General features: G+C 29.7%; 1 protein-coding gene across 1 annotated transcript; it reads right to left on the minus strand.

Annotated features, from left to right (window-relative positions):
* Positions 1 to 6,054: 6,054 nt before the first annotated feature.
* On the minus strand, positions 6,055 to 7,328 carry LOC131596842 (zinc finger BED domain-containing protein RICESLEEPER 2-like). The gene is made up of 3 exons (XM_058869579.1): positions 6,593 to 7,328; positions 6,240 to 6,521; positions 6,055 to 6,149 (listed from the first exon to the last, which is right to left on the minus strand). The coding sequence occupies exons 1-3, from the start codon at positions 7,326 to 7,328 to the stop codon at positions 6,055 to 6,057; spliced, it is 1,113 nt and encodes a 370-aa protein (XP_058725562.1).
* Positions 7,329 to 18,199: the final 10,871 nt, after the last annotated feature.

Genomic DNA, 18,199 nt, shown 5'->3' on the forward strand with positions numbered 1-18,199 from the left:
ATTTCCATTTATAATTGGCCTGGCAGCATAATCAAGAAGATTGAGCTTTAGATGAGGAACTTTATTTGGAGTGGGAGCATTGATAAGAAGAAGATTGTCACAGTTGCATGGAAATCCTGTTGCAAAAATTTAAATGAAGGTGGTTTGGGAATCATTTCTCTCAAGGCTTACAATTCTGCCATCAATCTTCATCTGTGTTGGAAGTTCTTGAAAACTAATCAGAGCTGGTCCATCTTGCTCAATGATAGAGTGAAACGAATTGGAAAACTCATAAAGTATGCTATTAAACCTTCAATCTGGAATGGGATTAAAGAGGCTCGTGGAACTGTGTTGGATAATTGTATGTGGAGCATTGGAAATGGTAGAAGTGTTAACTTTTGGTTAGATAACTAGACAGGTGAATCTTTAGCCAACAAGTTTCAAATTCGAAAAAGATTTCACTATTCTCTAACTTCAGAAGTAAGTGATTGGTGGACAAATTCTTGGAATATCAACAACAACATCCAAGTGGCTTTGCCTAATCTGTTAGGCACAATTTCTGGTGTCTCTATTCCTGAAGTAGAGGTTCACAATTTCTTTGCTTGGAAGAATACTATAAATGGCATATTGGCTATAAATGAAGCTTATAATACAATCATAAAACCTTGTCCCTCGATAATTTGGAAATCTTTTCCCTGGGATATTGATTATCCTCCTTCTCACTCTATGCTTGTTTGGAGGTACATACACCACAAATTTCCAACTGATGAAAATCTGTTATTGAGAGGTTTTTATTTTCCTTCCTTATGCAACCTCTGTCATTCTTGCTGTGAAACCTCTACACATCTTTTCTTTGAATGCAAGTTTGCTAAAACATTTGGATGTGGCTGGTTAACATTCTCCATTTGAATCACTTGGTCTCAGACCTTGAGGATTGCATGAAAATCTTAACTTACAGTTGGTCTCCTCAAGCTAGAGTTGTAATACATGCTAGCATTGTCTGTATTTTCTACTAAACCTGGAATGCTAGAAACAAGGCTAGGTTCGAGGATAAAATAACTACTTGGAAATCCCGTGTGGCTATGGTCTCGGCTCATGCAAAAATGGTTGGAAACAATTCTCAACGGGCCTCTAACTCATCAATCTCCAACTTCTCCCTGCTCAAAAGGTTTGGCATATCTTTAAATCCTAGCAAAACTATGGAGGTGCTTTGGTCTCCTCCAATTTTGGGATGGATAAAATGCAATATAGATGGTGTTACTGCTGGAACTCCAAGGTCTTCTGCGTGTGGGGGCATTTTTCGGGACCACTGTGCTAATCACATTCTAGGCTTTAGTGCTTTTTTAGGGTGTGACCTCCGAAATCGGCTGGGCTTATAGCTGCGATTATGGCTTTAGAAATGGCAAAAAAGAAACAATTTTCTCTGTTTTGGTTGGAAATTGATTGTAGTTATGTTGTTACAAATTTTAAAAATCATGCTTTGGTGCCTTGGAAACTTCAGTTTCGTTGACTTTTGTGTTGGGACTTCACGATAAACATTGATTTCAGGATCACCCATAACTTTAGAGAAGTCAATTTTTGTGCAGATTCTTTGCCTAGCATTGGTTTAAAGTGCAAGACTATCTCTTGGTTCAAATATGTTCATCAAGATATCATTAGAGATTACTTGTTAGACAAGAAGGGTACCCCTAAACTTAGAATTTGTCATTGAGGGATCTTGGCTTGGTCCCTTCTTGTGTAGTTTGTCCTCTCTTTTTTTAATTTATGATATCTTTCCTTTTGTTTAAAAAACAATTTAAATTTTATAAGTTATTAGTCATTTGAATCTAATAATTTGATTTCAAGTACTAAACTGCAAAGTTAAAAATATAATTTTAATTAAATAAAAAAGTTAGATTAGTTTTAAATAAAAGGGTTAAATGACTTTTACCCCCTGCCATATAGGCATGTTTTGGTTTACCCCCCTTTAAAAAAATATTTTTTAAGACAGACCTTAAAAAAAAGATTCCATCATTAAAGCCCTATGCCATATTTTTGGCCAAGATTCGCCTACGTGTACAAAAAAAAACTGCTGACTGTGTAATTGTTGTACACGTGACATTTTTTTAATCTTCACGTGGAAATTCGTATTTTAAATTTTTTTTTTTTAAAAATTATTTTTTATTTTAATATGCTGACATGGAATTATGTATTTTTATTTAAAAGATGGAAAATTATATAATTTTGTGGGCAACAGGTGTTGAACCATGACCTCCATGCAACATACAATAGGCACTACCACTAGGTTACCTTATTCTTCATGAAAACTTTTGCTTCTCAATTGTATATGTTAAATAACTGTTTGTCATATATGATATTTTCATTATGTTTAAACTATTTTATATTCAGTAATGTATCATTATATTTAATAATAAATAATAATATCTTATTATTCAATTAATATTCTTTTATATTTATTATGTTAAAAAGTCATTTTAGTTTATTTCAAAATAATTAAAGAGTATAATTTCATTAATAGTTATATGTTAAAATGATTAAAAATATAATAAATAATACATGGATTTTAAATAATAATAAACTGAAATAAAATTAAAATGTTTTTTTAAAATAAAATATAGAAATAAATTGAAATTAATTTAAATATAATCCATAGTTTATACTTGAATAAATAAACTATAGTATATATTTAAAAATAAATTGAAATTAATTTTTATAAATAATAATAAACTGATATATATATATATATATATATATATATATATATATATATATATAAATTGAAATTAATTTTTAATATATAATAATAAACTAAAATTAATTTGTAATATATAGTATATATTTAAATAAACTGAAATAAAATATTTGAATAAACTTAAATTAATTTTTGATATATAGTAATAAACTGAAATTATTTAGATTCTACTATTCATTTTATTATATTTAAAAAATAAAACAATATTAATTTATTATCATTTTAATATATATTTGTTATTAATATGTCAAAACAATAAAATCATTGACTAATATAACATACTGAAAATAAAAGCAATCTAAAATTATTTAGATTCTACTATCCATTTTACTATATTTATACAATAAAATATAATAAACAATAAAATAATATTATTTTATTAACATTTTAACATATATTTATTATTAATATATCAAATAAAATAACAATTGCTTAATATAACATATACAATTGAGAAGTAAAAGTTTCCATAAAAAAACAATGTGGTCTAGTGATAGCACTTGTTGCTTGGTGCATTTTAGAGTAAATGGGATAAAATCATAAAAAATTCAAAAATTTTTTTTTTTTTAAAAAATAAATAAAAAAATAAAAAAACGAAATTCTACGTGGAAATTAAAAAAAAAATAAAAATTAAAAAATGTCATGTGTGCAGCAAATACACAGTCAGCATGCCACGTAGGCAAGATTCTAAGAATCTTGGCCAAAAAATGGAACAGGGGCTTTAATGATGGATTTTTTTTTTTAAGGTCTGTCTTAAAAAAAAATTTTTTAAGGGGGGTAAACAAAAAAACGCCTATATGGCCGAGGGACAAAAGTCATTTAACCCTAAATAAAATCATTAATTACTTTTACTTCACACTATATTATATGCTTTAAAATATTAATAATTAATTAAAATTTAATTTTAGAGCAGTATAATTATATCTATCAAATTATTGCGTTTGATTTGCTAAAAAATGAGGTACTGGACAAAACAACTTTTTTTGTACTCTGTTTGATGCAGAAACTAATCATGGTACTGGACAAAAAATATGGCAAGGTACTGGACAGAATCATAATTTCTTGTCCCCCACTAAACCATGGGACAACTTTTTGTCCCAAGCACTAATTATCAACAAAATATCAAAAAATTAATTTTTACTCTCTTTCTTATTATTTAATATTTTAATTCATAAATATAATATTAATATATTATATATCAAAAAAATATTATAATAAAAATTATACTATTTTTATTCGGTTCATTGACATATCAAATAAAGCAGAGAAAAAAATCTCAATTTATTATTTTTCTTCTCTTCTCATTATTTAATATTTTGATTCAAAAATATTAATAAAAAATATTATATAAGAAATTATATTATTTTGTCTGCTGCATAAACATATTAAACAAAGTAGAGTAAAAAAATTATTTCTTCATCTTTTTTCCTCCTTATTATTTAATATTTTGATTCATCAATATTATATTTTATATATCAATAAATAATATTATATTAAAAATTGTATTATTTTGTCTGGTGCATGGACATATCAAGCAAAATCCAGAAAATAGTTGTCCAGTCCAGTAACCATCAAACACAGTACAATACAAAAAGTTGTCTTGTACTGTTCTGTACTGTTGTACTGTCTAGTACTGTTCTGTCCAATACTTCATAATTTACAAATCAAACGCACCCTCAATTAAGGGTTAATACCTATTTTCACCCTTGTCATATGGGGTTGGTTTGAAAAATCCTCCTGCAAAAAAAAAAAGTTGCAAGAATTCCCCTAACAATTAAAAATTCTCTCGTTTTAAACCTTGTAAAAAAATTGTTTTTGAAACAACCTTGCCATTTGAAGATTCAGTCATTTTAAACCATATAATTAGGGCTGGAAATGAGTCGAGTTGAGTCGAACTCGTCTTAGCTCGACTCGATAAAAATATGTTCAGCTCGAAACTCGACTCGAGTTCGATATAAACTTTATTTTACGCTCAAACTCGACTCGTTTAAAGTTCACGAACTACTCAATTTGGCTCGTTAGGTTCAGTTCATTAGGTTCAGTTTGTTTGTTTCACGAACTTAAAAGTAATTTTTTTCAATTTTTTTTATATTTGGCATTTTAAGTTAATAATTTTTTTAAAAAAATATTGAATTAAAATAAAAGTTATGAAATTAGATTTAAATTTGCATCCAAAGATGTACAACTCCAACATAAAAAACTATGAAATACCAATCTTTCAAAAGATACATTTAAAACTCTAATTCATAAACTATCCAATTGGAATTTAACTTTGTAGAGAACTTTTAATAAAATATTATAACATTCACACCATAGAATATAAAATGATTACACCACCCAGCCTTCATTAGCAAATTCTGTCATGTCTTCAACAAAAAAAACTTTAAATGCTATTGTGAAAGTTTTACTGCCATGGTGCCATAGTTACTACAAAAGAGACAACCTGCAAAATGAAAGATGTCATAGTTACTACAAAAGAGACAACTTGCAAAATAAAAGATGATATTTTTCTAACCAATTAAATTTATATATTGCAACACTAACATAAAATTATCATGTCATGCTATTCTACTCCCCTACAATTTGCATCATCATGATAAAATGAATCATTTGCAATGGTTTCCCTTGTTACACACTATATAGACTTTTCATTTACCTTAATTCCAGTCAAATAAAATTAGACAGTAGACACCTATAAATATGACAGTTGCAAAACAAAACATCCAAAAAATAAATTGAAAGCATAATCACCTAAATTAAAGTGATTATAACTTCAAGGGAGTAATGTAATTTCTGTTGGTACTTGCTCCACCTATCAATGAAAAGAATAAGTTATAAGTTAGTTTTAATAAATTATCAGTACTATTTTTAAAAGTTTATATTATACTTAATAATCAAAAGAGAGCATATTACCTTAGGTTTGTTCCTAATTCCATGCAATATTCAAAGCCAATCACTACCACAAATTAAAGCTTCGACAATAGTTGAATTTAAAGAAGCTCGAAATGAATGAATAACTTCCCTCCGACACTAAAAGTTGACTCCGAAGCCACCGTAGATATTGGAACGGCAAGAACACCCGTTGCCATACGGGACAACACTCTATATTTTCCACTATTCAATTTCCACCATTCCAAGGCACAAAATGACATGTGACCATTATCTTTAGGTTTGTAAGTTGGTTCATTCAAGTACTCTTCAATTTCATATTTTACAGCAGGAATTGCTTGTTGCTCTTCAACATAATTCATTAACAATGACCACCCTGAGGATTTTTGTGGCTCCAAAATAAGCCCATTTTGATCAACAATAGTTCAACTAGATCATTCTTCACTATGCTCACTAGGTAGATCAACATACTCTTTATACATGTCATCAAGAGCAATACGCACATTTTCTATATTTTTTCTAGCTTCATCTTTTGGATAAATTAAGGGAAAACACATGTTAACACCCATCATTTTGATCCTAAGGTCCTAAACAGAAGCAAGGGACATAACAAGATTACATTGACTCCAATATTTGTCAAATTTTTCCTTCATCGCTTTTGCCATTTCTTTCATAAAATCAGATTCATCATTGATAGCTTGATCTAAAACTAACTTGATTCGAAACACCTCAGCAAGATATAAGTTAGCAATTGTATATTCACTACCAAAAATAATATTTGTAACAACATTAAATACCTCTAGCAACTTGGAAACTTTTTCAACCTTTTCCCAATCATCATCATCTGGAAGAGTCGTATAGCTTGGTTCTCGATCTTGAAAACGAGGAAGACTTCTTTGAACTGCATTGCAACTGACAACATTTAATAAGTGGAGTTCCAACGAGTAGGGCAATCAAGAATTAATTTTTTACCACTAAGCTTTAGTTGTTGAACTATTTGTGAGAATGTTTGCAACCTTGCTTCAGACTGATTGATGAACTTCACACTTTCACGCACATTTTCAACTATTTTTGCTATTTTCCCAATACCATCTTGAACAAGCAAGTTTAGTATATGTGCACAACAACGCACATGAAATAACTTTCCATGTAACACTAACTTTTGGTGCCTTAAAATCAAAACTTTTAACTCTTTCAAACATCTATCATTGTAGAGTGCATTATCCACTAACACACTAAATATTTTATTTTCAATGCCCCAATCTTTAAGACATTTAAAGATTGCATCAACAATATCAACACCACGCCGAGGAGGAGGAACGTGAACAAAACTAAGAATGCGTTTTTGCAAAACCCAGTCAGCATCAATGAAATGGCCAGTTAACACCATGTATTCTATCTTCTGATTTTTCGACTTCCATAAATCTGTGGTCAAGCAAATCTTATTTACTTTCCTCAAAGTAGACTTCAACTTTTTTCTTTCAGCTTCATAAACAGCAATGCAATCATTCTTCAATGTTTTTCTACTAATTTTCTCATATGAAATATTAGAACATTTCATCATAAAAAGAAAACCTTCTTCTTCAACAATACTAAATGCATGTTCATGCATCATAATCCAATGTGCAATGGCTTCTCGTTGTCTTTCATGGTCATATTTAGCCCCTGCGTTCATAAGTAGTGGTCCAGAAAGCTTCTCATCAATCATGCTTTTTGATGGCTGAAAATTTAATTTTTTTGTTGTGCTTCTAGCTTCTTGTAAACATGACAAATCTGTTTTAAATGCCTCATCAAATGACTAGTTGATCCACTAGCAACAATAGCATAATTCTTTTTACAGTGTATACATTGCCATTTTTTCCATTCTCTGATTCCACTTTTTTGAAGTGATCCCAAACTAGAGAAGTTTTCTTCCTCTTGGACTCTTGAATAATAATGTCACTGCTCTCAACATTTTCTTCATTCACAACTTCATTTGCTGTTGCTGGTGTTGATTCATTTGTTAGTGGTTCTTGATTTGTATTTGCATCTAAATCAATGATAGGATTCAATAAATTTTGGCGCTCTTCTCCATCTTTTGGGGGTTGAACCTCCAAATGATTCAAGTGAGGTACTATATGACATCTCTACAATAAAAAAAATAAAGCCACAAGTTCCATTAAAAAATTATTAAAATTTTCAAACAGAAAATCCTCAAAACAGAGTTATCTATTTAGTTCATTCCAAAAAAAATAAAAATTCTGGAAGAACAAATACAGAACAAAGTAAAAGAATAAAATCTTCATAATAGAGCTATAGTTTATTCTACGAAGAACATATTTGGAACACGGTAAAAAAAAGTGATAAAGCTACAAAACACAATCAGATAATGAGGAAATAATATTTACCTCTATTAACAAACGCTATTGAATCTAAATGACAGGTAATCTAGAGATGAAATTTTGATGATATTAGAAACAAATTAGATGGGTATTATTTTGAATGGAATCTAGAAAAGGGACTAAGATTTTTTCTTAGAATAGAGAATAAAGACGGAAGAGTTAGAGAACGAATGATGAAAAAATCTCTAAAACCTAAAAAGAAGACTAAAGGTTTTGATTTTGGAAAATGGAACATTAGCAAATGTGCATATTTAAAAACTTAAAAATAGTTAATGATAACAAAGTCAAAATAGAATATAAAATGATATAAATTAAACTATAGGTAAATGCTACAATATTTAAAAAGCGTTATTTTTTAAGTGGTAGTTTTAAAAAAAATTAAAATGGTATGTTAAAAGTCACATGTACGTGTTGTTTTACTAAATAAGAATAGAAGTTTTTTTTTTGTGTGTAAAAAAAAGTCAGAAGTATTTTTTAAAATATTTAATTTGATAAGTTAAAGGGTTAAAATCTATACATTAATATTTTTAAATAATACTATTAAGATATATAATTTAAAAATAATATACATATATATACATATATATATATATATATATATATATATATATATATATATATATATATATATATATATATACACACATATATATATATATCTATATCTATATACACATATATATATATATATATATATATATATATATATATATATATATATATATATATATATATGGAGCATATCAAGTGAGAGCATTTTAAAATGAGAGATGAGAGGAATAAATATCAACCATTGGATTCATCAAGAGAGAGAAGGTTAATGCATTAATGTGGCTATTAATTTCTCTTTCTTGATGAATCCATTGATTGATATTTATTCCTCTCATCTCTCATTTTAAAATGCTCTCACTTGATATGCTCTCTCTCTCTCTCTCTCTCTCTCTATATATATATATATATATATATATATATATATATATATATATATATATATATATATATATATATATATATATATATATATATATATATATATATATAACCAAGTTGACTCATGAACCTAACGAGTCGAACTATATGTAGTTCAAGTTCAGCTCATTTAATTAAAGAACTTAGTTTTTTGCTCATATTCAGCTCATTTGGTTCATGAACCAAGTTCAACGACTTAGTTACTGAATCGAGTTTTGAACTATGTCTGAGTTGGTTTTGTTCGTTGCCAGCCCTACTGATAACGCGAAAATGTATCACATATTTGGCTTAATTTACATAGACTATGTCTCAGTTTTATTTTGATTAAGTTACTTTTTATTCGTATCATGTCAGTATTTTCTATGTTTTCAGGTTTTTACTATTTACAAGGCATGTATGAAGAAAAGTCGCAAATATGGAGAAGAATCGAGCTAAAAAAAGGAAGAAATAAAGAAAATAATATATATATATATATATATATATATATATATATATATATATATATATATATATATATATATATATATATATAGAGGGGAGTTATATTTACTCTAGGAGTAAGTTATTATAACTTACTCTAAATCTAGACCATTGATTCTTTTCAATCTAGTGGTTAAAAATAATAAGTAACTAAATGTGGAAATTACTTATTATTTTTAACTACTAGATTGAAAAGAATCAATGGTCTAGATTTAGAGTAAGTTATAATAACTTACTCTTGGAGTAAATATAACCCTCCTTATATATATATATATATATATATATATATATATATATATATATATATATATATATATATATATATATATATATATATATATATATATATATATATATATATATATATATACATATATATTATATAAGGGGACGACTCAAGTGAGAACACTTGGTTATTATGAGAAATGAGAACAATAAATCACGACCATTAAATTTGATTTTAATGGACTGGATTGATTTCTCTTTCTATGATCCTTAAATTAACATAGAAAGAGAAATCAATCCAGTCCATTAAAATCAAATTTAATGATCGTGACTCATTGTTCTCATTTCTCATTATAACCAAGTGTTCTCACTTGAGTCGTCCCCTATATATATATATATATATATATATATATATATATATATATATATATTGTGACGTTAGTCACACTATGTAATGTGACGAGAGTCATAAAAGGTGACGTCCGTCACCTCCATGTTGCCGTTCGGCACCCCTCTTTAATATAAGAGTGTGACGTTAGTCACACTACTTGGCCCAGAACGAAGAAAAACGAGAATTGTGTAATGTCTGCGTGCTGTTCTCCAGCCTCCCTTTTTTCTCTCAAGACCAAGTATCAGACTAAAGCTACTAATTTTCATGCGTGATTTTCTCAACCTAACTGAACTCAAAGCATTATAAATACTCGACATTAATCAGAGAAAGGGGACTCTTCTTCTCTTTTCGGCAGAGCTTTTTCTTGTTTAGTTTTTTGGCAGATTTTCCACCATGTAAAAGTGGTAGTTTCTCACATCGAGGAACTACCACACCATTAGATTTAGGTTCTGTTTCCTTTCATTACGCGAAGATAATTTGAGAAGTTAATTTCAGTACCTTTTATTTCATCATTTACAGGTTTTATTTTATGCTTTCTTATTTATTCTTATTTATCGTCTCTAATTTAATTGTCATGTCCTTCTTAATTTAAATCCACACGTTTAATTTGTTTACGCTTAATTCTATGTCCGACTAAATTGTTTTGAGTCCAATATGTGAGGACCGTCGTCTCCGACAGGACTCGGTAATTATTATGTTGGCTTGGTTATTATTATTAATTTATAGTTTGGTTTATGTTTTTAATATTAATTTAGGTAACCTTGTCACGAGAGTGAAAGGTTACCTACCACGATATCGTCACCAGAGTGAGAGATCCATTAAGGTTCGAACCGGCACTGCGAGAGCGTGGGGGTCGAACCGGATAGTAAAAACTAGGCATTAATCATAAACACAGCGAGGGCGCTTTAGGATTAATTAGAACTTGTTTAGTTTTCAAACCACGTTCCTTGATTTAAGTAGGCGAGCGAGAGCAATATCCTACAATTAAAGAGCGTGACTTTATTCAAGACCACGAGGGTGTGAGGTTTAGTCTTTAAGCTAATATTTTCTACTAAATATGTTTTTAACATTTTTAATAAGCCAACGAATTACAGAGTTCCCAAAGTACGCAGAATCCACATTCTGGTCTCCCTTTTCTTATATTCATCTTAATCTTAGTTTTATTTCTGTTTTAGTGATTAGTTTCCCCTTTATCAAACATTCATTAGCTTTAGCTTTACAAAGCAACAATAAATTATAGTAGGTTGATATTGGTCTCTGTGGTTCGACAATCTTTTATATTACTTCGATAAATTCGTGCAATTGCGGACACATCAAGTTTTTGGCGCCGTTGCCGGGGACCAATTTAGTCGATTTTGTAACTCCGTTGTTACACCGTATAGACTAAGGCATTAAAGAAAAAAAATAATAAATAAAAAAATATTTATCTTATAATTCTAGGTAGATGTATCACCCAAATTTTTTCTACAACTCCCATTCCCAATATCTCGAGGAACCGCACCCGAATTTCCCATATGATTACCATTCTCAGTATCTTTAGGAATCACAAGAACCCCATAAATCCGACCTCAAAATATTATTGGAGAATTTCAACGCGTCACTACCTGATTCTCACCCAAGCTACCTCTTCAACCACCAATCCCAACATTTCGAGGAGTCTGAAGAATCCCACAATTCCAATTTCGAAACATTCATTGAGGATTTCAATTCAGCACTAACTTATCCTCAACCGAATTTCCTTTACGATCACCACAACCAATATTTTGAGGAGTCGTTTGAATCCCATAAATCCGACCTTGAAATATTAATGGAGAATTTTATTGAAACGCAAACTCTTTCTAGGCTAGAATCTACGATGACGGAGTGCTTTGTGGAAACACAAAATGCGAAGCTAACCCACTTTGAAGAACCGCAAGAGTCCCATAATTTCAATGATGGAGCCCTTTGTAGAGACCCAAACTGTCCAAAATGAATATCTTAGAAAACAAAGTCTTCAAATTAACGAATCCCTTAGGCTTCTGACAACTGTGGTTGAGTCTCTAGAAACTCACAACAAGGCTTTGGAGACTCAAATCTCCTTTCTTGAACAAAAACATCTAGGACCCTTTCTTGAGGAGCATGCAGATGTTGTAACAACCAGTAGTGAACAACAAAGTGAAAGTCCTAAGGAGAGTGATGATGAGTTTGAGGGGAGTGATATTGAGGTTGAGCAGAGTTCTGATGAGAAAAGATGGGAGATTGAGAAAAATCCACTGACACCTCCCGAAAGAGAGGTTGTCGAAGATTTGGAGAATGAAGCACCTATCGTTGTTCCTCCTCCCTATACCCCACCGATTCCTTTCCCGCAAAGTTTTATGGAAGCTAAGATAGAATCCCAATCCAAAACGTATGTGGAGGTATTGGAAAATATCCACACTAATGCACCATTGTCTGAAGTCTTGCATAAAAAGAGAAAGTTTGAGGTCCATGAAACCGGGGATGTCATTACTATTAAGAGGGGAGGGTTAGTATTTGAGGTGATGGCTGAAATCACTAAGCTCAAACTTGAAAAGCTGATACTTAGGATAGATCCAGAACCACCACCACAAGTTCAGAAGAATGAACCACCCCACAGAAGAAAGAAAAGAAAAAGGTGAGGGATATGTGAGATGGCTCGATAAGTGGCCATGGAAACCGACGATTACTAAAATTTCAACCGAGGAGTTATTCTCGAGAGAACCACCATGAGTGCTTGCACTCTTAAGCTGTCGAGCTATCGACATTAAATAAAGCGTTGTGTGGGAGGCAACCCACGAGTTTTCAATTTAATGTTTTCCTTTTATTGTTTGAACTTGCAGAAAATAAAAGTCTGGATCGCTTGTCACGTCTCAACCATATCTTGGCGAAAAATCTATAGATGATCATCTCAAAATCGAGCGAGTCTCCATGCACATTCCTACAAATGTTGCTGCTGGTGGTGACACCGTTGATGAGCATGATAGGAGAAGGTATTTCCTCCGGACGCGAAGCAGATTTGGTCGTGATAGCTCGCCAGTAGCATCCATTCAAGTTTTGTCTTTCTTTTTCCACCTTTTATCAAAACATTGAGGACAATGTTTGGTTTAAGTGTGGGGGAGGAACTTTACCACTTTCATTTATCGCTTTATTGTTTTCTAGTTATGTTGTCGAGTCTTTATATGTGATTTTTAGCTGCTATTGAATTTCCCCGAAATTTTAAAATTTTAACCACCAACAAATATTTTATTTTTTTACGCATGGCATACACACTCTGAAAGTATAGAGGTTGTCACACTATAGGCTTTGTTAGAAAGACTTGGAGATGTTTCAACAACATCGATACCGTCCTGACACCCCAAACCCCCTAATTATGTAATATCAATTTGGATGCCCATTATGCTGAAGTTTTCAAAGTAGCTCTTAAGTAGTTTATATTAGCAGTCAACACCATCTTAAGCACAAACTACGTAGGGAGTCGATGAATATAAGTGAATGATCATGTTTTTAATAAATAAATGATTTAATTGAAAAATAACCTTCTAAGTTAGGTGACCCTCACCCGATCATTTAGTCTAACGGTTGTTAAGACAATAAGGATTTAATAATAAGCACCAAATGTTGGTTGGCCCAAAGGTCACTGGTACTGGACTTGGTAAGGCGGACTACGGCCCGATCCCCTGCAATCGCAGTTAGGAAAAATGGGGCTGCACCACTTAAAAACCAGAACCCCGTGCTAAAGGATCATAGTCGCTAACCGATTCCCCCTACTATGTGAGTGTACGGATAGCAGGCTTAATGTGATTGCACTTGAATGAAAAAGAGCGAAAGAAAAAAAAAGAGAAATATAGGTTGAGTTATAATGGAATGATTCGAATTAATTTGTTTAAGGAGGGAGTCTTTGAACATTGTGTCGTTACGGTATCCTTGGTTTTGATATCTAGTACCTATCGATTTAATATTTGCCTAACACCGAGTATAACTAGGAGTTATGTCATGCCCTTGTTTCAAATCGCACTTAATTATTTTCTTTTACCGTGTTGGTTGATTGCTTAAGGACAAACAATTGTTTAAGTGTGGGGGTATTTGATAACGCGAAAATGTATCACATATTTGGCTTGATTTACATAGACCATGTCTCAGTTTTATTTTGATTAAGTTACTTTTTATTCGTATTATGTCGGTATTTTCTATGTTTTCAGGTTTTTACTATTTACAAGGCATGTATGAAGAAAGTCTCAAAAATGGAGAAGAATCGAGCTTAAAAAAGGAAGAAATGAAAAAAATAATATATAATATACATATAAATATATATATATATATATATATATATATATATATATATATTATAAATATAAATATAAATATATAAATAAATAAGTAAATAAATAAATAAATAAATAAATAAATATATATATATATATATATATATATATATATATATATATATATATATATATAGAGAGAGAGAGATAGATAGATAGATAGATATATATATATATATATATATATATATATATATATATATATATATATATATATATATATATATATATATATATATATATATATATATATAAAATATATTGTGACGTTAGTCACACTATGTAATGTGACGAGGGTTACAAAAGGTGACGTCCGTCACCCTTCCATGTTGCCGTTCGACACCCCTCTTTAATATAAGAGTGTGACGTTAGTCACTTGGCCCAGAACGAAGAAAAACGAGAATTGTGTAACGTTTGCGTGGTATTCTCCAGCCTCCCTTTTTTCTCTCAAGACCAAGTATCAGACTAAAGCTACTAATTTTCATGGGTGATTTTCTCAACCTAGCTGAACTCAAAGGATTATAAATACTCGGCATTAATCAGAGAAAGGGGACTCTTCTTCTCTTTTCGGCAGAGCTTTTTCTTGTTTAGTTTTTAGGCAGTTTTTCTACCATGTAAAAGTGGTAGTTTCTCACATCGAGGAACTACCACACCATTAGATTTAGGTTCTGTTTCCTTTCATTACGCGAAGATTATTTCAGAAGTTAATTCCAGTACCTTTTATTTTATTATTTACAGGTTTTATTTTATGCTTTCTTATTTATTCTTATTTATCGTCTCTAATTTAATTGCCACGTCCTTCTTAATTTCAATCCAGACGTTTAATTTGTTTACGCTTAATTCTATGTCTGACTAAATTGTTTTGAGTCCGATATGTGAGGACCGTTGTCTCCGACGGGACTCGGTAATTATTATATTTGCTTGGTTATTATTATTAATTTATATTTTGGTTTATGTTTTTAATATTAATTTAGGTAACCTTGTCACGAGAGTGAAATGTTACCTACCACGATTTCGTCACGAGAGTGAGAGATCCATTAAGGTTCGAACGGCACTGCGAGAGCATGGGGGTCGAACCAGATAGTAAAAACTAGGCATTAATCCTAAACACAGCGAGAGCGCTTTAGGATTAATTAGAACTTGTTTAGTTTTCAAACCGCGTTCCTTGATTTGAATGGGCGAGCAAGAGCAATATCCTACGATTAAAGAGTGTGACTTTATTCAAGACCACGAGAGTGTGAGGTTTAGTTTTTAAGCTAATATTTTCTACTAAATATGTTTTTAACATTTTTAATAAGCCAACAAATTACAGAGTTCCCGAAGTACGCAAAATCCACATTCCGGTCTCCCTTTTCTTATATTCATCTTAATCTTAGTTTTATTTTAGGTTTAGTGGTTAGTTTCCCCATTATCAAACATTCATTAGCCTTAGCTTTACAAAGCAACAATAGATTACAGTATGTTGACATTGGTCTCTATGGTTCGACAATTTTTATATTACTTCGATAAATCCGTGCACTTGCGGATGCATGACCTACCTATAATCTTGTAGATTATGTCATTTTAAACTCTCTGGAATATAACGGGCAAGATTGGTTTTACTAAAAATAATAATTTACAGGGTTCAAAATGATAGAGTCCTTCAAGTGGCAAAGTTGATTTTAAAAATAAATTTTTTACCAGGTTTAAAACGAGAGAATCTTCAATTGTTAGGGGGAATTCCTGCAACTTTTTTTTGGCAGGGGAATTTTTCAAACCAATAGCATATGACAGGAGTGAAAATAGGTATTAACCCTTGAATTAATAATATGTCTCAAATAAAATAAATTGAATCCAGTCAAAATAAATAAGCGACATGACAAAAGTAAAATAATTTAACATTTTTTTTTTATTTTTCAGTCAAAATAATTAATATTTAAAAAATTAATGTCAAATTTTAATTTGATATCAAATAATATCCGTTGATTTTGTTTAATCTAATGATATATATATATATATATATATATATATATATATATATATATATATATATATATATATATATATATATATATATATATATATATATATATATATATATTTATTCATTTAAGATGTTACATGACAAAAAGATTTGATTTTCTCTCTCTTTTTTATATATATTTTTTTAATATTTAATAGTTAATATCTTATAATATTTTAGAAATTATTTAAAATTCGAATAAAATCTATTATGGCCACATAATTTAAAATTTTTAAATAACTAAAATATTTCTCAAAATAGGACAAAAATTCTCGACAATCAAATATTTACCGTATAAAGTGTAAAATTGATCATTAGATACTAATGGTAATAGATTGAAATTTCTATTAAAAATTATATCATATATAATTATTCTATAGATTGAAAATTCTATAAAAAAATTAAGTTAATTATAATTAGTCTAAATAGATTAAAAATTATATAAAAAATCACTTATAATTATTTTAAATAAATTAAAAATTCTATAAAAAAATTACCTGTGATTATTTTGAATCCCAGATTTTTACTATAATATATATGATTTATTTTATTCCCAAATAATTAATTCAGCAAGGTTTATTTATTTACATTTCTCTATATTTTAATTTTATATTTTTAGTTAAATATGATTTATTTTCATTTAGATAGATCATTTTTTTAATCCATATAATTTTTTTCTACTAATTTTTTTTCAACAAAATTTCATATTAAATATTTTTAGTAAATGAATTTTCTAATCTTTTGAAAAAATTATTAAAGACTTGATCGATTAGTAAATAAAGTGTTCAAACTAAAAAAATAAATTAAATAAAAAATAAATTAAATAAAAAATAAATTATTAAAATAAATTATTAAAGATTTGATCCATTAGTAAATAAAGTGTTCAAGATGATATTAGAGAGGTTCACAATCCACAAAAATACAAACCCTAAAAGATTACAATATCACTCAATACGTTTCACACATTATTTAGGTTTGCAGCTTTCTTTTTATATGCAATGTCTGACTGGATTTGGGCTTCAAAACGCAGCAAATCAGTTGCTGAAAATCTGCAGAAACTTCTGCATAAAAATAGGACTTGAATCATATGTTTCCTAAAATATCTCAACATTTAGAGAAATAGATTAATCTTCTAAATTCAAATAGAATCTCTGATTTCTCAATCTTGAACGCCACATAGGATAACAAATTTTCCCAGAATATTCTGAACCAGTTATACACTAAATATAGCTAATTGCACAACTGCAATAGACACGATGTTGGATCACCATGATAGGACATCTTGTTCAAACATGTTTTTCTGCATGTTAGAACATCTTGATCAGCATGTTGATTTCAAGTTAGTTTTACCAAAATTAATGTCAATCATAAAAATAGAGAAATAACATTTAATGTTAATGAATGTCATGACGAATGAGATGTATCACACACATATCAAACATATACTACATACACAATATATCAAACAAACAAATATATATGAACAGTTAATTAAAGGTACACTAATAGAAGGTGAAAGAGAGTGGAACGATTATACTAATTTAATGATGTAGGCTCTAACTTGCTACACAAGTAATGGTTAGCACACAAAACTTAAGCAAAAGCACAATACGATCAAAACAAAATACAATTGGATACGCCTTCCTTTGCACGTCTGGAGAGAAATTCTCAGACACTCCTTAATAATATATCAAATAAAGTGAAATGAAACATGTTGATTATCTTTGCTTGTGTATTGCCGTCCAACAATGATTAATTACTTCGTTGCGTGAACTTATGTGACAGCAAACTTGGAGAACTCTTTAACATTTG

Source organism: Vicia villosa, linkage group LG4 (genome assembly GCF_029867415.1).
Source record: "Vicia villosa cultivar HV-30 ecotype Madison, WI linkage group LG4, Vvil1.0, whole genome shotgun sequence".
In the NCBI taxonomy this organism is placed as follows: domain Eukaryota; kingdom Viridiplantae; phylum Streptophyta; class Magnoliopsida; order Fabales; family Fabaceae; genus Vicia; species Vicia villosa.

What these genes read in the sequence shown, in the direction of transcription:
- LOC131596842 (XM_058869579.1), bottom strand. Translation starts at nt 7,328, where the DNA reads ATGATTGATGAGAAGCTTTCTGGACCACTACTTATGAACGCAGGGGCT. An exon ending in TCAACAACTAAAGCTTAGTG is followed by an intron (nt 6,522 to 6,592) that starts GTAAAAAATTAA and finishes GTTGCAATGCAG; the next exon opens with TTCAAAGAAGTCTTCCTCGT. An exon ending in TGACAAATATTGGAGTCAAT is followed by an intron (nt 6,150 to 6,239) that starts GTAATCTTGTTA and finishes TTTATCCAAAAG; the next exon opens with ATGAAGCTAGAAAAAATATA.